At 60.3% G+C, this 22,435-nt stretch overlaps 1 protein-coding gene across 1 annotated transcript; it reads left to right on the top strand.

Moving 5' to 3' along the window:
* The first annotated feature begins 30 nt into the window (after positions 1–30).
* Positions 31–18,575, top strand: EEF1G (eukaryotic translation elongation factor 1 gamma). Its single transcript, XM_050308970.1, has 10 exons — positions 31–109; positions 4,000–4,158; positions 4,248–4,311; positions 5,391–5,533; positions 6,783–6,926; positions 8,472–8,601; positions 10,054–10,258; positions 11,289–11,461; positions 14,758–14,882; positions 17,591–18,575. The coding sequence occupies exons 1-10, from the start codon at positions 95–97 to the stop codon at positions 17,747–17,749; spliced, it is 1,317 nt and encodes a 438-aa protein (XP_050164927.1). The 5' UTR covers positions 31–94; the 3' UTR covers positions 17,750–18,575.
* The last annotated feature ends 3,860 nt before the right edge of the window (positions 18,576–22,435 follow it).

Raw genomic sequence — 22,435 nt, 5'->3', positions numbered from 1 at the left:
CGGCCTCAGCGTCGCGCGACCGTCGCGCTGTGCCAGCACCGCGGCACTTTCCGGCCTCGCGGCCCCGCCCCCCGGCCTCTCTGGGCTCGCCAAAATGGCCGTGTCGGGGGTGAGTGAGCGCGGCCTCCTCGACATCTACTGCCATCCGCCCTTCCCTGCCGCCCCCCGCCCGCCCCGCCGCCACCACCGCGTCCCCGGGGGTCCCGGGCACCGGCCGGGAGGGGTTTGGGGGCGAGGGGGTTGGCGGGGGGCCGCGGGATGGCGGTGATTTTGGGGAGGGTGTTGGGGGTGAGGCCTGAGGGGAGGCCTGAGGAGATGGAGCGGCCTCAGGGTGGGGTTGAGGAGGTCGGGGTGGGGTCTGTGGATGCTGGGGGTGTCCTGGGTGGGACGGTCACCGCGTTGTCCTTGAGGGTCCCGTGGGGACCCCTCTCGTTGTCCGGCGCAGGGCAGTGACCGCAGTGCCCCCAACCTGGATGGGGTCGCTTGTGCCTTCACATCCCCCACCCACCCATGACAAAGTCACGTCAGGACCCCACCTCCCTTTTTCCACCACCTGACACCCTCTTGTGCCCTCCCCACCCTCTCCTCAGACCTCTTTGGGCCCTCCCGACCTTTGGGGCCTCCCCACGACCTTTTGGGACCCCCTCAACCCCTTCACACGGGGGTCCACCCCAAAGACCGGGGGGTCTCTCAAGGCTCTGGTTGTGACGCTCCAATCCGCTGACCCCTCAGAGACACTCTGTGACCCCCCCGTGCCCCCTCCCTCCCTCGACCTTTTGAGGCCCCCGTGACCCCCACCCCCTGTACCCCCACCCAACCCCTTTGGAGCCCCCTGAGATTTTTGCCCCCAGACCCTTCACGTGGACCCCAAGACCTGGGGCTTCTTCCAGTCCTGATTGTGGCCCAGCACTGCAGGACCCAACTTGGGACCCCCTGGAACCTCCCACCCGTGACCCCCCTTGTGCCCCCCACCCCTTCAATCTCCCCCTGACCCTTTGGGGCCCCCTGAGCCCTTGTTTTCCCCCAGAGCCTGTACACGGACCCCGAGAACTGGGGAGCGTTCAAGGCTCTGATTGCTGCTCAGCACTGTGGGACCCTCTCTGGCCACTCAGGACCCCCTGGAACCTCCCCCTGTGCCCCCACCCCTTCAATCTCCCCCTGACCCTTTGGGGCCCCCTGACCCTTTGGGGCCCCCTGAACCCTTTTCCCCCAGACCCTGTACACGGACCCCGAGAACTGGCGGGCATTCAAGGCTCTCATTGCCGCTCAGGACTGTGGGACTCCACTCTGCCCACTAGGGACCCCTGGAACCTCCCCCTTTACTCCCCTGTGCCCCCACCCTTCAATCTCCCCTGACCCTTTGGGGTCTCCCTGACCCTTTAGGGCCTCCTGACCTCCCAGACCCTGTACACGGACCCTGAGAACTGGCGGGCGTTCAAGGCTGCTGATTGCTGCTCAGGACTGTGGGACCCCACTCTGCCCACTGGGGACCCCTGGAACCTCCCCCCTTTCTCCCCCTGTGCCCCCCACCCTTCAATCTCCCCTGACCCTTAGGGGCCCCCTGAACCCTTTTTCCCCAGACCCTGTACACATACCCCGAGAACTGGCGGGCGTTCAAGGCTCTCAGACTGCCGCCCAGTACTCGGGCACTCGGGACCCCTGTAACCTCCCCCTGTGCCCCCCTGTGCCCCCACCCCTGTACCCCCTCCAACGACTCTTTGGGATCCCCTGACCCTTTGGGGCCCCCTGACCACCTCTTGCCCTCCCCAGACCCTGTACACAGGTTGTGGCCCAGCACTGTGGGACCCCACTCTGCCCACTGGGGACCCCTGGAACCTCCCCCCATGCCCCCAGTGCCCCCCTGTACCCCCACCAATGACCCTTTGGGGTGCTGCCCCCAGACCCTGTACACGTACCCCGAGAACTGGCGGGCGTTCAAGGCTCTGATTGCCGCTCAGGACTGTGGGACCCCACTCTGTGCCCACTCAGGACCCTCTGGAACCTCCCCCTGTGCCCCCCTGTGCCCCCACCCCTTCTATCTCCCCTGACCCTTTGGGGCCCCCTGAACCCTTTTTCCCCCAGACCCTGTACATGTACCCTGAGAACTGGGCGGGCATTCAAGGCACTCATTGCCACTCAGGACTGTGGGACCCCACTCTGCCCACTCAGGACCCCCTGGAACCTCCCTCCTTTTCCCCCCTTGTGCTCCCCACCCCTTCAATCTCCCTCTGACCCTTTGGGGCCCCCCCGACCCCTTTTTCCCCCCAGACCCTGTACACGTACCCGAGAGCTGGCGGGCGTTCAAGGCTCTCATCGCCGCCCAGTACTCGGGCGCTCGGGACCCCTGTAACCTCCCCTGTGCCCCCCTGTGCCCCCACCCTCTGTACCCCTCCAATGACCCTTTGGGGTCCCCTTGACCCTTTGGAGCCCCCCGACCCCCTTTGCCCTCCCCAGACCCTGTACACAGGTTGTGGCCCAGCACTGTGGGACCCCACTCTGCCCACTGAGGACCCCTGGAACCTTCCCCCTTCCCCCTTGTGCCCCCACCCCTTCTATCTCCCTCTACCCCATTGGGGCCCCCTGACCCCTTTTTCCCCCAGACCCTGTACACGTACCCTGAGAACTGGGCGGGCATTCAAGGCACTCATTGCCACTCAGGACTGTGGGACCCACTCTGCCCACTCAGGACCCCTGGAACCTCCCCCTTTCTCCCCCTGTGCCCCCACCCCTTCTATCTCCCCTGCCCCTTTGGGGCCCCCTGACCCCTTTTTCCCCCAGACCCTGTACACGTGCCCGAGAACTGGCGGGCGTTCAAGGCTCTCATCGCCGCCCAGTACTCGGGCACCCGACTCTGTGCCCACTCAGGACCCCTGGAACCTCCCCCTTCATCCCCCTGTGCCCCCCACCCCTTCAATTTCCCCCTGCCCCTTTAGGGCCCCCTGAACCCTTTTCCCCCAGACCCTGTACACACGTACCCGAGAACTGGGCGGGTGTTCAAGGCTCTCATTGCCGCTCAGGACTGTGGGACCCCACTCTGCCCACTGGGGACCCCTGGAACCTCCCCCGTGCCCCCCTGTGCCCCCACCCCTGTACCCCCTCAATGACCCTTTGGGGTGCTGCCCCCCAGACCCTGTACATGTACCCCGAGAACTGGCGGGCGTTCAAGGCTCTCATCACCGCCCAGTACTTGGGCACTCGACTCTGTGCCCACTCAGGACCCCCTGGAACCTCCCCCTTCCTCCCCCGTGCCCCCCCACCCCTTCTATCTCCCCTGCCCCTTTAGGGCCCCCTGAACCCTTTTCCCCCCAGACCCTGTACACGTACCCCAAGAACTGGGGGCGTTCAAGCGTTCATTGCCGCTCAGCACTGTGGGACCCCACTCTGCCCACTGGGGACCCCTGGAACCTCCCCCGTGCCCCCTTGTGCCCCCAGCCCTGTTCCCCTCCAACTGACCCTTTGGGGTCCCCTCTGACCCTTTGGAGCCCCTCTGACCCTTTGGGGCCCCCTGACCCCCTTTGCCCTCCCCAGACCCTGTGCACAGGTTGTGGCTCAGCACTGTGGGACCCCACTCTGCCCACTGGGGACCCTGGAACCCCCTTCCTCCCCCGTGCCTCCCACCCTTTAATCTCCCCCTGCCCCTTTGGGGCCCCCTGAACCCTTTTTCCCCCAGACCCTGTACACGTACCCGAGAACTGGCGGGCGTTCAAGGCTCTCATCGCCGCCCAGTACTCGGGCGCTCGGGACCCCTGTAACCTCCCCTGTGCCCCCTGTGCCCCCACCCTCTGTACCCCCTCCAATGACCCTTTGGGGTCCCCTTGACCCTTTAGGGCCCCCCTGACCCCCTTTGCCCTCCCCAGACCCTGTACACAGGTTGTGGCCCAGCACTGTGGGACCCACTCTGCCCACTGGGGACCCCCTGGAACCCCCTTCCTCCCCCGTGCCCCCACCCCTTCAATCTCCCCTGCCCTTTAGGACCCCCTGAACCTCTTTTTCCCCCAGACCCTGTACACGTACCCCGAGAACTGGCGGGCGTTCAAGGCTCTCATCGCCGCCCAGTACTCCGGCGCTCGGCTCCGCGTCCTCTCCTCGCCCCCCCACTTCCACTTCGGGCAGACCAACCGCACCCCCGAGTTCCTGCGCAAGTTCCCCCTGGGCAAGGTGAGCGGTTGGGGGCTTGGGGGAGGTGGGGAGGGGGCTTTGAGGGGGATGGTCAGGCCCAAACCGCCTCCCTCGTGCCCCTTCCCCAGGTGCCGGCGTTCGAGGGCGACGACGGGTTCTGCGTCTTCGAGAGCAACGCCATCGCCTACTATGGTGAGGGGCCAGCTGGGCACCCCCCTTAACCAGCTGGGCACCCCCTTGAATGAGCTGGGCACCCCAGTTTAACCAGCTGGGCACCCCCCTTAACTAGCCGGGCACCCCTTTAACCAGCTGGGCACCCCTTGAATGAGCTGGGTACCCCTTTAACCAGCTGGGCACCCCCTTTAACCTACTGGGCACCCCCTTGAATGAGCTGGGCACCCCAGTTTAACCAGCTGGGTACCCACCTTTAACCAGCTGGGCACCCCAATTTAATGAGCTGGGCACCCCCCTTAATCAGCTGTGCCCTCCCTTAACCAGCTGGGCACCCCCTTAACCAGCTGGGCACCCCCTTTAACCAGCTGGGCACCCCCCTTAACCAGCTGGGCACCCCCTTTAACCAGCTGGGCACCCCCTTAACCAGCTGGGCACCCCCCTTAACCAGCTGGGCACCCCCCTGAACCAGCTGGGCAACCCCCTTAACCAGCTGGGCACCCCAATTTAACCAGTTGTGCTCTCCCTTAACCAGTTGTGCCCCCCCCTTAACCAGTTGTGCCCTTCAGTAACTAGCTGTAACTCTCTTAACAAGTTTTATTCTTTATTCATGACTTTGATGCCCCTTTAACAAGTTTTATCCCTTTTAACTACTTTTATTCCTTGATAGCAAGACTTCCTTTTTTCTTAACTAGTTTTATGCCACTTTTATCAGGTTTTAACTGCCTTCACTAGTTGTGTTTCCCAGTAACAGTTTTTACATCCTTTAAAGGAGTTTTATTCAATTATAAGTAGTTTTATTACCATTAATAAGTTTTACTGCCTCATGAACAAATTTTGTTGCCCTTAACAAGTTTTCCTTTATATTAACGAGTCTTAATGTTTTTAACTAGTCTTAGTTTTTCCTGACCCGCCCTTAACCCCCTTAACCAATTCTCCCCCTCCCCAACCTTTTTTTTCACTTTGAGTGACTTTTTTCCCCTCTTGCACCAACTCTAACGAGTTTTACCCTCTCTTTACCCACTTCAATCCCCTCTTAACCAGTCTCCCCTACCCTTAACTAGTCTGGTGTGCCCTTAACCAGCTGTTTGTGCCCTCAGTGAGCACGGAGGAGCTGCGGGGCAGCACCCCCGAGGCGGCGGCCGCGGTGCTGCAGTGGGTCAACTTCGCCGACAGCGACGTCGTGCCCCCCGCCAGCACCTGGGTCTTCCCCACCCTGGGCATCCTGCACTACAACAAGCAGGTGGGGGGGCTTTGGGGGGAGGTTTTGGGGGTCCTGGAGGGGTTTGGGGGGGTCCTGGGGGTCAGGGAGGGTCAGGGGTACAGGGACACAGGGATGTGGTGCCCCCCGCCAGCACCTGGGTCTTCCCCACCCTGGGCATCCTGCACTACAACAAGCAGGTGGGGGAGCTTTTGGGGGGGTTTTGGGGGTCCTGGAGGGGTTTGGGGGGTCTTGGAGGGGTTTTGGGGGTCCTGGAGGGGTTTTGGGGTCCTGGGGGTCTCAGGGCTTAGGGACATGGGGACACAGGGATGTGGTGCCCCCCACCAGCACCTGGGTCTTCCCCACCCTGGGCATCCTGCACTACAACAAGCAGGTGGGGGGGCTTTTGGGGAGGTTTTGGGGGTCCTGGAGGGGTTTTGGGGGTCCTGGGGATCAGGGAGGGTGAGGGGTACAGGGACACAGGGATGTGGTGCCTCCGCCAGCACCTGGGTGTTCCCCACCCTGGGCATCCTGCACTACAACAAGCAGGTGGGGGGCTTTGGGGGAGGTTTTGGGGGTCTTGGGGGTCTCAGGGCTTAGGGACATGGGGACACAGGGATGTGGTGCCCCCAGCAGGACATGGGTGATCCCCACCCTGGGCATCCTGCACTACAACAAGCAGGTGGGGGGCTTTGGGGGGTCTTGAGGGGGTTTTGGGGGTCCTGAGGAGATTTTGGGGGTCCCGGAGGGGTTTTGGGGGTCCTGGAGGGGTTTGGGGGGGTCCTGGGGGTCAGGGAGGGTCAGGGGTACAGGGACACAGGGGTGTGGGTGTTCCCCACCCTGGGCATCCTGCACTACAACAAACAGGTGGGGGGCTTTTTGGGGGATTTTGGGGTCCTGGGATGGATTTTGGGGGTCTGGGTGATCCTGGGGGGCTCCTTTGAGGGGCTCCAAACCAGGGGGCTCCTCTTGGGAGGGTCCTGGAATGGCCAAGGGGGTCCTTGGGGAGGGTCTGGGGGACTCCTTGAAGGGCACTGGGGTCAAAGTGGGGTCTGTTTTGGGGGTGCTGGGGGAAAATTCATCACTTGGGGGTCTCCTTGGTGGGGGGTCGGGGTCTCTTTTCTGGGGGCTTGCAGCCCCCCTCTCCAACACCCCCTCTCCCAACACCCCCCCATCGGTGCCGCTGCTTTCGGAGTTGCCCTTTTTGGGGTGGTCCCATCTCCTCATGGGGGGTCAGGGGTGGTGTCAGAGCCCCCCTCCCAAATTTGGGGTGTGTTTTTATCCCCCCCAGGCGACGGAGCTGGCGAAGGAGGAGGTGAGGAGGGTCCTGGGGGTCCTGGACGCCCACCTGAAAACCAGGACCTTCCTGGTGGGCGAGCGCGTGTCCCTGGCTGACATCACCCTGGTCTGCGCCCTGCTCTGGCTCTACAAGCAGGTAGGGGGGAATTGGGGGGGTTTAGGGGGGTCCCAGGGGGTTTCCCTGGCTGGCATCACCCTGGTCTGCACCCTGCTCTGGCTCTACAAGCAGGTAGGGGAGTTGGGAGGTCCCAGGGTTTTTGGGGGTCCTGGAGGGGTTTAGGGGTGTTTTGAGGGGTCTGGGAGGAGTTTTGGGGGGGGGTCTCAGGGGGATTTCTCTGGCTGACATCACCCTGGTCTGCACCCTGCTCTGGCTCTACAAGCAGGTAGGGGGATTGAGGGGGTTTAGAGGGGTCCCAGGGGTGTTTGGGGGGTCCTGGAGGGTTTAGGGGTGTTTGAGTGGTCTGGGAGGAGTTTTGGGGGTCCCAGGGGGTTTTCCTGGCTGACATCACCCTGATCTGTGCCCTGCTCTGGCTCTACAAGCAGGTAGGGGGAATGGGGGGTTTAGGGGGGTCCTGGAGGGGTTTAGGGGGTCTTTGGGTCTTGGGGTGGCATTTAGGGCTGTCCTCGAGGGGTTTAGGGGGTCCCAGGGGTGTCCCTGGCTGACATCACCCTGGTCTGCGCCCTGCTCTGGCTCTACAAGCAGGTGGGGGGCTTGGGGGGTCCCAGGGGTGTTTGGGGGTCCCAGGGGATATTTAGGGGGTCCCAGGGGTGTTTAGGGCGTCCCAGGGGGTATTTGGGGGTGTCAGGGGATCGTGAGGGGGTTTCCATGTCCCCCTTTCCCCCATTCCCAGGTACTGGACCCAGCGTTCCAGGGGGATTTTGGGGTATCCTAGGAAGGGTTCTGGGGGTATTTGGGGGTTCCAAGGGGGTGTCTGGGGATCCCAGGGAGTATTTGAGGGGTCCCAGGTGGTGTTTGGGGGTTGGAGGATCCCAGGGGGGTCCCAGGGGTGTTTGGGGGTCCCATGGGGTGCTGAGGGGGTTTCCATGTCCCCCTTTCCCCCATTCCCAGGTGCTGGACCCGGCGTTCTGGGGGAGGGTTTGGGATATCCTGGGAGGGGTCCTGGGGGTATCTGGGGGTTGGAGAATCCCAGGGGGTCCCGGGGTATCTGGGGGTTGGGGTATCCTAGGAGGGTCCCGGGGGTGTTTGGGGGGTCTCAGAGGTTGTCTGGGGGTCTCAGGGGTATTTGGGGGGTCCCATGGGATGCTGAGGGGGTTTCCATGTCCCCCTTTCCCCCATTCCCACGTGCTGGACCCGGCATTCCGGGGGAGGGTTTGGGATATCCTGGGAGGGGTCCCGGGGGTATCTGGGGGGTTGAAGGATCCCAGGGGGGTCCCAGGGGTGTTTGGGGGGTCCCATGGGTTGTTGAGAAGGTTTCCATGTCCCCCTTTCCCCCATTCCCAGGTGCTGGGCCCAGCGTTCCAGGGGGATTTTGGGGTATCCTAGGAAGGGTTCTGGGAGTGTTTGGGGGGTCCAAGGGGGTGTCTGGGGATCACAGGGAGTATTTGAGGGGTCCCAGGTGGTGTTTGGGGGGTTGGAGGATCCCAGGGGGGTCCCAGGGGTGTTTGGGGGTCCCATGGGGTGCTGAGGGGGTTTCCATGTCCCCCTTTCCCCCATTCCCAGGTGCTGGACCCGGCGTTCCGGGGTCCCTTCGGGAACGTCAACCGCTGGTTCCTCACCTGCCTCAACCAGCCCCAGTTCAAGGCTGTGCTGGGAGAGGTCCAGTTGTGCCAGAGGATGGCCCAGTTCGATGGTGAGGGGCTGGGGGGGGGGTCCTGGGGGGGCTCAGGGACACCCTGAGGACACAGGGACACCCCTGGGGACACAGGGACACCCCTGGGGACACAGGGACACCCCTGGGGGGGTCCCACCTCAACCAGCCCCAGTTCAGGGCTGTACTGGGAGAGGTCCAGTTCGATGGGGTGGTCCTGGGGGGGCTCAGGGACACCCTGGGGACACAGGGACACACTTTGGGGACACAGGGACACATCTTGGGGACAATGGGACACCCCTGGGGGGGTCCCACCTCAACCAGCCCCAGTTCGGGGCTGTACTGGGAGAGGTCCAGTTTGATTGGGGGGGTCCTGGGGGGGACTCAGGGACACCCTGGGGGGACACAGGGACACCCTGGGGGTCCCACCTCAACCAGCTCCAGTTCAGGGCTGTCCTGGGAGAGCTTCAGTTCGATGGTGAGGGGGTGGGGGGGGTCCTGGGGGACTCAGGGACACCCTGGGGACAATGGGACACCCCTGGGGACACAGGGACACACTTTGGGGACACAGGGACACCCCTGGGGGGGTCCCACCTCAACCAGCCCCAGTTCAGGGCTGTACTGGGAGAGCTCCAGTTCAATGGGGGGGGTTCCTGGGGGGGCTCAGGGACACCCTGGGGGACACAGGGACACCCCTTGGGGACACAGGGACACCCCTGGGGGACACAGGGACACACTTTGGGGACACAGGGACCCACAGGGTCACACCTCAGCCAGCCCCAGTTCAGGGCTGTACTGGGAGAGGTCCAGTTCGATGGGGGGGGTCCTGGGGGGGCTCAGGGACACCCCTGGGGGACACAGGGACACACTTTGGGGACACAGGGACACCCCTGGGGGGGTCCCACCTCAACCAGCCCCAGTTCAGGGCTGTACTGGGAGAGGTCCAGTTCAATGGGGGGTCCTGGGGGGACACAGGGACACCCTGGGGACACAGGGACACCCCTGGGGGACTCAGGGACACCCCTGGGGACACAGGGACACCCCTGGTGGGGTCACACCTCAACCAGCCCCAGTTCAGGGCTGTACTGGGAGAGCTCCAGTTCGATGGTGAGGGGCTGGGGGGGGTCTTGGGGGGGCTCAGGGACACCCCTGGGGGACACAGGGACACCCCTTGGGACACAGGGACACCCTGGGGTCACACCTGAACCAGCCTCATATAAGATTTTTGTGGGTTGGAGAAATGGAAATTCAAAGGTATTTTTTGTGCAATAAAAGCGGAATTTAAGGTGTTTTTTTAGGGTGAAAAAGGTAATTCAAAGGATTTTTGGGGAGAACATTAAAGGGAGATTTTGATTTTAATGTTTATGGGAAAATGAGAACTCTGAGTAAATTATTTTGGAGGGAAAAAAAGGGATTTGGGGATGTTTTTTCTGAGGGTGGGAAAAAAAAAATCCACTTTTTGGGGGTGGTTTTTTTTTTTCTGGGGGGGAGCAGCCAAGAAATTTGCAGAGACCCAGGCCAGGAAGGAGGAGAAAACCCCCCGAAAGGAGAAGGAGAAGGACAAGGAGCCCCCCAAGAAGGAGAAGCCCCCCAAGAAGGAGGAGAAGCGAACGGAGGCCGAGGAGGAGCTGGACGAGTGCGAGCAGGTCCTGGCGGCCGAGCCCAAGGCCAAGGACCCCTTTGCCCACCTGCCCAAGAGGTGAGGGGGGTTGGGGGCACTTTGGGGGGTTGGGGTCACTTTGAGGGGATTTGGGGGCATTTTGAGGGTGTTTGGGGGCATTTTGAGGGGTTTGGGGGCATTTTGAGGGGGTTTGGGGACACCTTGAGGAGGTTTGGGGGCATTTTGAGGGGGTTTGGGGACACCTTGAGGGGGTTTGGGGGCATTTTGAGGGCGTTTGGGGGCACTTTGAGGGGGTTTGGGGGCATTTTGAGGAGGTTTGGGGAGCCTGGGGTGGGTTTGGGGTCCCTTTGAGGGGGTTTGGGGGAGCTTGAGGGGTGTTTGGGGTCACCTTGAGGAGGTTTGGGGAGCTTGAGGGGGTTGGGGATGCTTTGAGGGGGTTTGGGGGCATTTTGAGAGGGTTTGGGGGTACCTGGGGTGGGTTTGGGGTCACTTTGAGGGGGTTTGGGGTCACCCTCAGGTGTTGACCTTGTCCCCCTTCTCTCCCTTTGCCCCTCCTGCCCTTTCCTGTTCTCCTTGTCCCCTCTTGTCTCCTCATCTCTTGCTGTCCTTATTGTCCCCTTGTTGTTTATTGTCGTTCCTGTCCCTTATTGTCCCCTTGTCCCCCCATCCCCCCAATGTCCCCTTGTCCTCTCCTGTCCCCTGCTGTCCCCCCTGTCCCCTGCTGTCCTCCCCATCCCCCAATGTCTCCTGTCCCCTCCTGTCCCCCCTTGTCACTCCCTTGTCCCTTACTGTGCCCGTGTCTCCTCCTGTCCCCCTGTCCCTTTCTGTCCCCTGCTGTCCCTCCCAATGTCCCCTGTCCCTCCATCCCCCAATGTCCCCCTGTCTCCTGCTGTCCCCCTCCCCCCAATGTCCCCTGCTGTCCCCCAATGTCCCCCTGTCCCTCCATCCCCCAATGTCCCCCTGTCCCCTGCTATCCCCTCAATGTCCCCCTGTCCTCTCCTGTCCCCTCCTGTCCCCCATCCCCCAATGTCCCCTGTCCCCCAATGTCCCCTGTCCCCCAATGTCCCCCCAATGTCCCCCCTGCCCCCTGTCCCCTCTGTCCCCCCAGCCCGTTCGTCCTGGACGAGTTCAAGCGCAAATATTCCAACGAGGACACTCTGGGGGTGGCCCTGCCCCACTTCTGGGAGCACTTCGACCGCGAGGGCTGGTCCCTCTGGTACGCCCAGTACCGCTTCCCTGAGGAGCTGAGCCAGACCTTCATGAGCTGCAACCTCATCACCGGTGAGAGCCTTCATCACCCTCATCATCATCATCCTCATCCTCCTCATCATTGTCCCCATCCTCATCCTCCTCCTGCTACCCCTTCCCCATCCCCTTCATCCTCCTTCCTTTCCCTGAGGAGCTGAGCCAGACCTTCATGAGCTGCAACCTCATCACTGGTGAGAGCCTTCATCACCCTCATCATCCTCATCATCCTCCCCATCATCCTCTTCCTTACCATCCCCATCCTCCTCCTGCTACCCCTTCCCCATCCCCTTCATCCTCCTTCCTTTCCCTGAGGAGCTGAGCCAGCCCTTCATGAGCTGCAACCTCATCACTGGTGAGAGCCTTCAGCCTCCTCATCATCCTCATCTTCATCCTCATCACTGTCCCCATCACCATCCCCATCCTCATCCTCCTCCTGCCACCCCTTCCTGCCCCTTCCTCCTGCTCCTTCCCTGAGGAGCTGAGCCAGCCCTTCATGAGCTGCAACCTCATCACCGGTGAGAGCCTTCAGCCTCCTCCTCCTCCTCATCATCATCATCTTCATCATCCCCATCATCCTCATCCCCATCCTCATCCTCCTCCTGCTACCCCTTTCCCATCCCCTTCCTGCTCCTTCCCTGAGGAGCTGAGCCAGCCCTTCATGAGCTGCAACCTCATCACCGGTGAGAGCCTTCATCACCCTCATCATCCTCATCATCCTCCCCATCATCCTCTTCCTCACCATCCCCATCCTCCTCCTGCCACCCCATCCCCTTCCCTGAGGAGCTGAGCCAGCCCTTCATGAGCTGCAACCTCATCACTGGTGAGAGCCTTCAGCCTCCTCCTCATCATCATCATCATCACTGTCCCCATCATCATCCTCATCCTCCTCCTGTCCCCCTTCCCCATTCCCTTCATCCTCCTCCCCTTCCCTGAGGAGCTGAGCCAGACCTTCATGAGCTGCAACCTCATCACCGGTGAGAGCCTTCATCACCCTCATCATCACCTTCATCATCTTCATCTTCATCCTCATCCTCCTCATCACCATCCTCATCCTCCTCCTGCCACCCCTTCCCCATCCCCTTCCTGCTCCTTCCCCGAGGAGCTGAGCCAGCCCTTCATGAGCTGCAACCTCATCACTGGTGAGAGCCTTCATCACCCTCATCATCATCCTCTTCATTCTCATCATCCTCCTCCTCACCATCCCCATCCTCATCCTCCTCCTGCCACCCCTTCCCCATCCCTCTCCTCCTGCTCCCCTTCCCTGAGGAGCTGAGCCAGCCCTTCATGAGCTGCAACCTCATCACTGGTGAGAGCCTTCAGCCTCCTCATCATCATCCCCATCATCCTCATCACCATCCCCATCTTCCTCCTCCTGCCACCCCTTCCCAATCCCCCTCCTCCTTCTCCCCTTCCCTGAGGAGCTGAGCCAGACCTTCATGAGCTGCAACCTCATCACCGGTGAGAGCCTTCATCACCCTCATCATCACCTTCATCATCCTCATCTTCATCCTCATCCTCCTCATCACCATCCTCATCCTCCATCCTGCACCTTTTATCCATCCCTCCTCCTTCTCCCCTTCCCTGAGGAGCTGAGCCAGACCTTCATGAGCTGCAACCTCATCACTGGTGAGAGCCTTCATCACCCTCATCATCATCCTCATCTTCATCCTCATCTTCATCCTCATCCTCCTCATCATTGTCCCCATCCTCATCCTCCTCCTGTCACCCCTTCCCCATCCCCTTCCTGCCCCTTCCTCCTGCTCCTTCCCTGAGGAGCTGAGCCAGCCCTTCATGAGCTGCAACCTCATCACCGGTGAGGCCTTCCCGCCTCCTCCTCCTCCTCATCATCATCATCTTCGTCATCCCATCATCATCCTCATCCCCATCCTCATCACTCCTCCTGCTGCCCCTTTCCCATCCCCCTTCCCACTGCTCCTTCCCTGAGAGCTGCCAGCCCAGCCTTCATGAGCTGCAGCCTCATCGCGGTGAGAGCCTTCCATCACCCCTCATCATCCTCACATCATCCTCCCCATCATCCTCTTTCCTGCACCATCCCCATCCTCCTCCTGCCACCCCATCCCCTTCCCTGGGGAGCTGAGCCAGCCCTTCATGAGCTGCAACCTCATCACTGGGTGAGCCTTCAGCCTCCTCCTCATCATCATCATCATCACTGTCCCCATCATCATCCTCATCCTCCTCCTGTCCCCCTTCCCCATTCCCTTCATCCTCCTCCTTCCCTGAGGAGCTGAGCCAGACCTTCATGAGCTGCAACCTCATCACCGGTGAGAGCCTTCATCACCCTCATCATCACCTTCATCATCTTCATCTTCATCCTCATCCTCCTCATCACCATCCTCATCCTCCTCCTGCCACCCCTTCCCCATCCCCTTCCTGCTCCTTCCCCGAGGAGCTGAGCCAGCCCTTCATGAGCTGCAACCTCATCACTGGTGAGAGCCTTCATCACCCTCATCATCATCCTCTTCATTCTCATCATCCTCCTCCTCACCATCCCCATCCTCATCCTCCTTCTGCCACCCCTTCCCCATCCCTCTCCTCCTGCTCCTTCCCTGAGGAGCTGAGCCAGCCCTTCATGAGCTGCAACCTCATCACTGGTGAGAGCCTTCAGCCTCCTCATCATCATCCTCATCATCACTCATCACTCATCCTCATCTTCATCCTCCTCCTGCCACCCCTTCCCCATCCCCCTCCTCCTTCTCCCCTTCCCTGAGGAGCTGAGCCAGACCTTCATGAGCTGCAACCTCATCACCGGTGAGAGCCTTCATCACCCTCATCATCACCTTCATCATCCTCATCTTCATCCTCATCCTCCTCATCACCATCCTCATCCTCCTCCTGCCACCCCTTCCCCATCCCCCTCCTCCTTCTCCCCTTCCCTGAGGAGCTGAGCCAGCCCTTCATGAGCTGCAACCTCATCACTGGTGAGAGCCTTCATCACCCTCATCATCCTCATCTTCATTATCCTCATCCTCCTCATCATTGTCCCCATCCTCATCCTCCACCTGCACTTCCCCCATTCCTTCCTGCCCCTTCCTCCTGCTCCTTCCCTGGACCTCCGCCCAGACCTTCATGAGCTGCAGCCTCATCACTGGTAGAGAGCCTTCATCACCCTCATCATCATCACCTTCATCATCACTCATCATTTTCCCCCTTTTTCCCCCTTTTTTTCCCTCTTTTTTTCCCCTTTTTCCCCTTTTTCCTTCCTCTTTCCTTTCTTTTCTTTCTTTCCCTCCCTCTCCCTGTCCCTCCTCCATCGCTTCCCTCCCTCCCCTCCCTTCCCTCTTCCCTGACGCGTCTCCCCCCACCCCCAGGGATGTTCCAGCGCCTGGACAAGCTCCGGAAAAACGCCTTTGCCAGCGTCATCCTCTTCGGCAGCGACCACGACAGCAGCATCTCGGGGGTCTGGCTCTTCAGGGGGCAGGAGCTGGCATTTACCGTGAGTGAAACCCCCCAAAACACCCCAAAATATCCCCAAAACACCCCAAAATATCCCCACATCCACCCTCTGGCTCTTCAGGGGGCAGGAGCTGGCATTTACCGTGAGTGAAACCCCCAAAATATCCTCAAAAAATACCCCAAAACACCCCAAAATATCCTCAAATCCACCTTCTGGCTCTTCAGGGGGCAGGAGCTGGCGTTTACCGTGAGTGAAACACCCAAAATATCCCCAAAATATCCCCAAATCCATCCTCTGGCTCTTCAGGGGGCAGGAACTGGCATTTACCGTGAGTGACACCTCCAAAATATCCCAAAATATCCCCAAAATATCCCCAAATCCATCCCCTGGCTCCTCAGGAGTAGGCAGCTAGCATTTACCGTGAGTGACACCCCAAAATACACCCCAAAAATACCTCAAAACACCCCAAAATATCCCCAAATCCACCCTCTGGTTCTCCAGGGGCAGGAACTGCATTTACCGTGAGTGAAACCCCAAAATATCCCCAAAAATACCCCAAAATATCCCCAAAAACACCCTCTGGCTCTTCAGGGGGCAGGAGCTGGCATTTACCGTGAGTGAAACACCCAAAAATATCCCCAAAATATCCCAAAATATCCCCAAATCCCCCCTCTGGCTCTTCAGGGGGCAGGAACTGCATTTACCGTGAGATAGCAACACTCCCAAAACATCTCCCAAATAACTACCCAAACCAAGTCACCCTCAAAACACCCCAAAATACCCTCAAATCCACCCTCTGCTCTTCAGGGCAGGCTCACATTCACTGTAAGTGACACCCCAAAATATCCCCAAATACCTCAAAACACCCCAAAATATCCTCAAATCCACCCTCTGGCTCTTCAGGGGGCAGGAGCTGCATTTACTGTGAGTGACACCCCAAAATATTCTCAAAAATACCTCAAAACACCCCAAAATATCCCCAAATCCACCCTCTGGCTCTTCAGGGGGCAGGAGCTGGCATTTACCGTGAAAGACACCCAAAAACACCCCAAAACATCCCAAAATATCCAAAAATCCTTCCTCTGGCTCTTCCAGGGGCAGAAGCTGGCATTTACCGTGAGTGACACCCCAAAAATATCCCAAAAATACCCCAAATCCTTCCTCTGGCTCTTCAGGGGGCAGGAGCTGGCATTTACCGTGAGTGAAACACCCAAAAATATCCCAAAAATACCCTAAAATATCCCCAAATCCACCCTCTGGCTCTTCAGGGGGCAGGAGCTGGCATTTACCGTGAGTGAAACCCCCCAAAACACTCCAAAAACACCCAAAAAATACCCCAAAATATCCCCCAAAATATCCCCAAATCCACCTTCTGGCTCTTCAGAGGGCAGGAGCTGGCATTTACCGTGAGTGAAACCCCAAAACATCCCCAAAAATACCCCAAAATATCCCCAAAAATACCCCAAAATATCCCCAAAATACCCCAAAATATCCCCAAATCCACCCTCTGGCTCTTCAGGGGTCAGGAGCTGGCATTTAGCGTGAGTGAAACCCCAAAAATATCCTCAAAAATATCCCCAAAACACCCCAAAATATCCCCAAAACACCCCAAAATATCCCCAAATCCACCCTCTGGCTCTTCAGGGGGCAGGAGCTGGCGTTTACCATGAGTGAAACCCCCAAAACACTCTAAAAACACCCAAAAAATATCCCCAATCCACTCCAAAATATCCCAAATCCACAGACGGGGAGTTCTACACCTGCTGGAAAACCCCCTGAAATCCCCCAAATCCCCTCAAAACCCCTCCATAACCCCTGAATTCCCAGGATATCAGTTCATTTTGGGTTAATTCCCATTTTTTCCGTTTTTCCCAGCTGTGCCCAGACTGGCAGGTGGATTGGGAGCCCCACACCTGCTGGAAACCCCCTCAAACCTCCCTAAAATCCCCCTAAAACACCCCCAATTCCCAAAAGTCTCCCTCCTAAACCCCAATTCCCAGGATATCAGTTCATTTTGGGTTAATTCCTGTTTTTTCCCTGTTTTTCCCAGCTGTGCCCGGACTGGCAGGTGGATTGAGAGCCCCACACCTGCTGGAAACCCCCTCAAAAATTCCCCAAACCCCTCCTAATTCCCAAAAAACTCTTCCATAACCCCATAATTCCCAGGATATCAGTTAATTTTGGGCTAATTCCCGTTTTTTCCCTGTTTTTCCCAGCTGTACCTGGACTGGCAGGTGGATTGGGAGTCCCACACCTGCTGGAAACCCCCTCAAACCCCCCTAAAATCCCCCTAAAACACCCCCAGTTCCCAAAAAACTCTTCCATAACCCCCCAATTCCCGGGATATCGGCTCCTTTTGGGTTAATTCCCGTTTTTTCCCTGTTTTTCCCAGCTGTGCCCGGACTGGCAGGTGGATTACGAGTCCTACACCTGCTGGAAACCCCCTCAAACCCCCCTAAAATCCCCCTAAAACACCCTCAGTTGCCAAAAAACTCCCTCCTAACCCCCCAATTCCCAGGATATCAGTTCATTTTGGGTTAATTCCTGGTTTTTCCATGTTTTTTCCCATGTTTTTCCCAGCTGTGCCCGGACTGGCAGGTGGATGGGGAGCCCCACACCTGCTGGAAACCCCCTCAAAAATTCCCCAAACCCCTCCCAATTCCCAAAAAACTCCCCCCTAACCCCATAATTCCTGGGATATCGGCTCTTTTTAGGTTAATTCCCATTTTTTTCCCTGTTTTTCCCAGCTGTGCCCGGACTGGCAGGTGGATTACGAGTCCTACACGTGGCGCAAGCTGGACCCCGACAGCGCCGAGTGCCGGACCCTGGTGACGGAATATTTCCTGTGGGAAGGGGAATTCCGGCACGTGGGGAAACCCTTCAACCAGGGCAAGATCTTCAAGTGATCCCACAGGGATTGGGATCGGGATTGGGGGGGGGATCCCAGGCTGAGACATCCCGGGGAATCCTGGGATCCTCCCGGGCTGATCCCAGGGAATCCATCCTAAGGAATTCTGGAGCCATCCCAGGGAATCCTGGAATCCTCCTGGGCTGATCCCAGGGAATCCATCCCAGGGAATTCTGGGATCCTCCTGGGCTGATTTCCAGGGAATTCTGGATCCATCCCATGGAATCCTCCTGGGCTGATCCCAGGGAATCCATCCCAGGGAATCCTGGAATTCTCCTGGGCTGATTCCAGGGAATACATCCCGGGGAATCCTGGGATCCTCCTGGGATGATTCCAGGGAATTCTGGATCCATCCTATGGAATCCTGGAATCCTCCTAGGCTGATCCCAGGGAATGCATCCCAGGGAATTCTGGGATCCTCCTGGGCTGATTCCAGGGAATCCATCCCAGGGCATCCTGGAGTCCTCCTGGGCTGATCCATCCCAGAGAATCCTGGATCCATCCCAGGCTGATTCCAGGGAATCCTGGAGTCCTCCTCCCAGGCTGATCCATCCCAGGGAATCCTGGAGTCCTCCCAGGCTGATCCATCCCAGGGAATCCTGGATCCATCCCAGGGAATCCTGGAGTCCTCCCAGGCTGATCTATCCCAGGGAATCCTGGAGTCCTCCCGGGCTGATCCATCCCAGGGAATCCTGGAATCCTCCTGGGCTGATCCCAGGGAATCCATCCCCTGGAATCCTGGAGTCCTCCCAGGCCGTTCCCGCTCTCCGTGTTCCCCCCTTATCCCCCTGATCCATAAAAAAAAACCTTCAACCAGGCACAGAGCTCGGAGTGATCCGGGAATTTTGGGGGGGTTTGGGAGGGTCCTGGGACGTTCCAGAGGGTCCCAGAGGATTTGGGGGGCTTTCCCAGGATGTTCCAGGTTTATCCAGGCTCTCCATTATCCCCAAAATCCATAAAATCTCCAGCCAGGGCCGGAGCTCGGAGTGATCCCGGAATTCCTGAGGGTCCCAAGGTGATCCAGGGGGTTCCAGGGTATTCCAGGGTGATCCAAAACATCCTCCCTGTGATCCCCCCAATCCATAAAATCTCCAACCAGGGCAAGAATTTGGAATGATGTGGGAATTTTGGGGGTCCCAAGGTGATCCGGGGGGTCCCAGACTGATCCAGGCTTCCCTTTATCCCCCCAAAATCCATAAAAACCTTCAAACCAGGGCAAGAGCTCGGAGTGATCCGGGAATTTTGAGGGGGTCCTGGGATTTTTGGGGGGGTCCTGGAGTTTTTGGGAGGGTCCTGGGATTTTTGGGAGGGTCCTGAAGTTTTTTTGGGGCGGGTCGTAGAATTTTGGGAGGGTCTTGGAGTTTTGGGAGGGTCCTGGAGTTTTTTTGGGGGTGGGGGTTGGGGCTCCCCTTCCCCCAATCCCTAAATCCCAATGGGAATAAAACAACTCCAGCACTGAGGGGGGGTTGGATCACCCCAAAATTCCTCCTGGAAGGAGCCAAAACCAAGGGGGGAAATCCCCAAAATCCCCCCTCAGGGGTGGGGCCAGCTTGGGGGAGGGCGGGGGGAGGGGCAGGGGGGGCACCCAGGGTGGCTCAGGGGGTGACTCAGAGCCCCGAGTGCCGCCAGCCCCCTCCCGGGCACCGCCCCAGGCTTGAGGGGAGGACACGAGTGTGCCCCGTGGGAGGTCCCAGAGCCGGTTTGGGGGATCCAGAGCGGTTTGGGGGTCCAGAGGCGGTTTGGGGAGTCCCAGAGCGGTTTGGGGGGTATGCCCTATTTGGGGGTCCCAGAGCACTTGGGGTGGGGTGCCCTATTTGGGGGTCCCAGAGCCGGTTGGGAGGCTGTGCCCTATTGGGGGGATCCCAGAGCAGTTTGGGGGGGGCTGTGCCCCTATTTGAGAGGTCCCAGAGCAGTTTGAGTGGGGGTCTGTACCTATTGGGGGGGTCCCAGGGTGCCCCGTGGGGCTCCGGTCTGGAGGGACAGGGGTTAATTTTGAGGAGGGGGCAGGAAACGTGAGTCACCTCCTACATCCTACAGAGGAGGGTTGGCACCGGTCGGAGGCACCCCCAGCTAGGGTCCCAAATTGAGGGGAGGGCGGAGAAGCAGCACCCCACCCCAAAGCTTGGGGGGGGATAAATTTAAGGGGGTTGTCAATCCCAGTTTAAACCAGTCCACCCCCACCTCGCTGGTTCCACCCCCAACTTCCTTCTGATTGAGGGGTGGGGAGTCGAGGGGCCAGGGTTCCCCCTCCCCCTCAGATATGGGGACACGTGGGCAGGGCTGACGCGGCCCCAATCTCCCCCCTCCAGTCCCCGCAGCCACATCTGGGTCAGTTTGGCTCCGGTTGCGGCAGCCGCGCCCACTAGTCACCGAGGACCCAGCCCCCAAACAACCAGAATGGGCACCCAGGGCAGAACAGCCCCAGAGCTGCCCGGGGCACGGACAGGGACCCCCAAACCCCGTTAATGACCCCAAACCCCGTGTGACCCCAGGGCAGGAACAGCCCCCAGAACTGCAGGGGGCACAGCACCCAGCAGACCCCAGAAATGGACCCCCCAGACAGGATAGAGACCCCCAAAACCGGAGGATAGGCCCCCGAACCTCCCAGGGCACGGACAGAGACCCCCAAACCCCGTTGACGACCCCAAGCCCCGTTAATGAGCCCCCCCTCCCAGGACAGGGACAGAGACCCCCAAACCCCGGTGTGACCCCCCTCCCCGACCAGGATAGAGACCCCCCAAAAAACCCCGAAATGGGCCCAGGGCAGGGACAGAGATCCCCAAGCCCCGTTAATGACCCCCAGCCTGAACCGGGATGGAGACACCCCAAACCCCGGAATCGCCCGCCGGACAAGGGACAAACTTTAAGCCCCTTTAATGACACCCCAGACCAGGATAGAGACCCCCCAAAACCCCGGAGTGGGCCCCGGGACAGGGACAGACCCCTCCCCTTCCCCCCTTGAGGTTGGGCTTCTCCCCCTCCCCACGTTATCAGCCCCGGAGCCCCCCAAAATACCCCCACATGGGGCAGGGACACCCCAGCCTGGCATTGGACCCCCAAAATACCCCCACATGGGCAGGACACCCAACCCTGGCATTGGACCCCCAGGCCCCCAAAATAACCCCTCCACAAGCTCCCATTGCCCCCCTCCCCAAAATGGGCTCCCTCCTCCAGCATCAGCCCCAGCCCCCCAGTGCCCCCTCAGTAACCAGAGCCCCCAGTTTGTCACCCACCCCCGTGTCCCCGATGTCCCCCTCATGTCCCCCAGTGTCCCCACCTCAGTATGTGCCCCCCAAGGGCCCCCAGCCGCCCCCGCCCCCTGGTGCCAAATTCCTGCGTGTTTGCGGCCCGCAGGGCGCACGAGGAGGGCAGGGGGGACCGAGGGACAGGAGGGACTGGGGAGAGGGACAGGGGGGCACCTGTGTACTGCCAGGATGGGGGGGGGATCAGGGCTGCTGGAGGGTCAGGAGGGTGCAGCCCTGAGGGGCTGGAGGGGGCCGGTGTGGGGTGGAGAGTGGGGACATGTGGGGACACGAGGGGACACGAGGGGGACATTGGGGACACGGGAGGCATTGGGGACACCGGGATGGGGTGTGGGGCAGCCACGGGTGTGGGGCAGCCCAGAAGATTCCGTGGGGCGAGGCCAGGAATTCCGGGGTGGAGTGGGCACCGACACGGGGCAGGTGGGAGGGGACAGCGGGACACGGGGACAGCGGGACGGGGGGACACAGGGACAGGGGACACCGGCACTGGGGACAGGGGGACACGCGTGGGGTGATTCCAGCGTGAACTGGGCGCTGTCACCGGGTGGGGACACGGGGACAGGAGCGAGCGGTGCTGCCAGGTGGCTCCATGGGGTATCCGGAGGATTCCATGGATCAGAATTCCAAGGAATTCCACACTGAACTGGGCACCCCCGCGGGAGCAAGAGAGACAGGGGACATTGGGGGCGTGGGGACAACCGGGACAGGGGGACACCGGGCACGGGAGGTGGGTGGGGGGGGCATCCGGGGCATTCCATGGGGCATCCAGGGAATTCCATGGGGCATCCAGGGAATTCCAGGGCGAACTGGGCACCCCCAGCGTGAACTGGGCACCGGCACGGGGCAGCGAGTGGGGGACACGGGGGGACACGGGGGACACCCCGGGTGGGCACTGCCGGGGGGGGTGATTCCCAGGCGCATCCAGGTGATTCCAAAGTGCATCCCAGGGATTCCCGGGCGCTTCCAAGGGATTCCCGGGCGCTGCCAGGCCGTGCCCCGGTGAACTGGGCACGGCCACGGCGGCTCCGGGATGTGCCAAGGCGTTCCCAAGGCCACGGCAAGGGGTGGGGGGTGACGGGACACACCCCCACGGCGAGCGGGGACCCGCCCGTGGGCCACCAGGAGCCACCCGGGTGCCACCGGGTGCCATCGGGCAGTGACGTCACGAGCAGGGTGCCACCAGCGGCCACCGCGGTGCCACCGGGCAGTGCCACAATGAGCTGGGTCCCTCCCAGGTGCCACCCGGGTGCCACCAGGCAGTGCCACAATGAGCTGGGTCCCTCCCCAGGTGCCACCGGGCAGTGCCACAATGAGCTGGGTCCCTCCCAGGTGCCACCCGGGTGCCACCAGGCAGTGCCACAATGAGCTGGGTCCCTCCCAGGTGCCACCGGGCAGTGCCACAGGGAGCTGGATCCCTCCCA

This window comes from Myiozetetes cayanensis, unplaced genomic scaffold, assembly GCF_022539395.1.
Source record: "Myiozetetes cayanensis isolate MyiCay16 unplaced genomic scaffold, myiCay2020 scf137, whole genome shotgun sequence".
NCBI lineage: Eukaryota > Metazoa > Chordata > Aves > Passeriformes > Tyrannidae > Myiozetetes > Myiozetetes cayanensis.
Note: the sequence above shows the minus strand (reverse complement) of the source record. Positions and strands in the feature narration are given on the sequence as shown.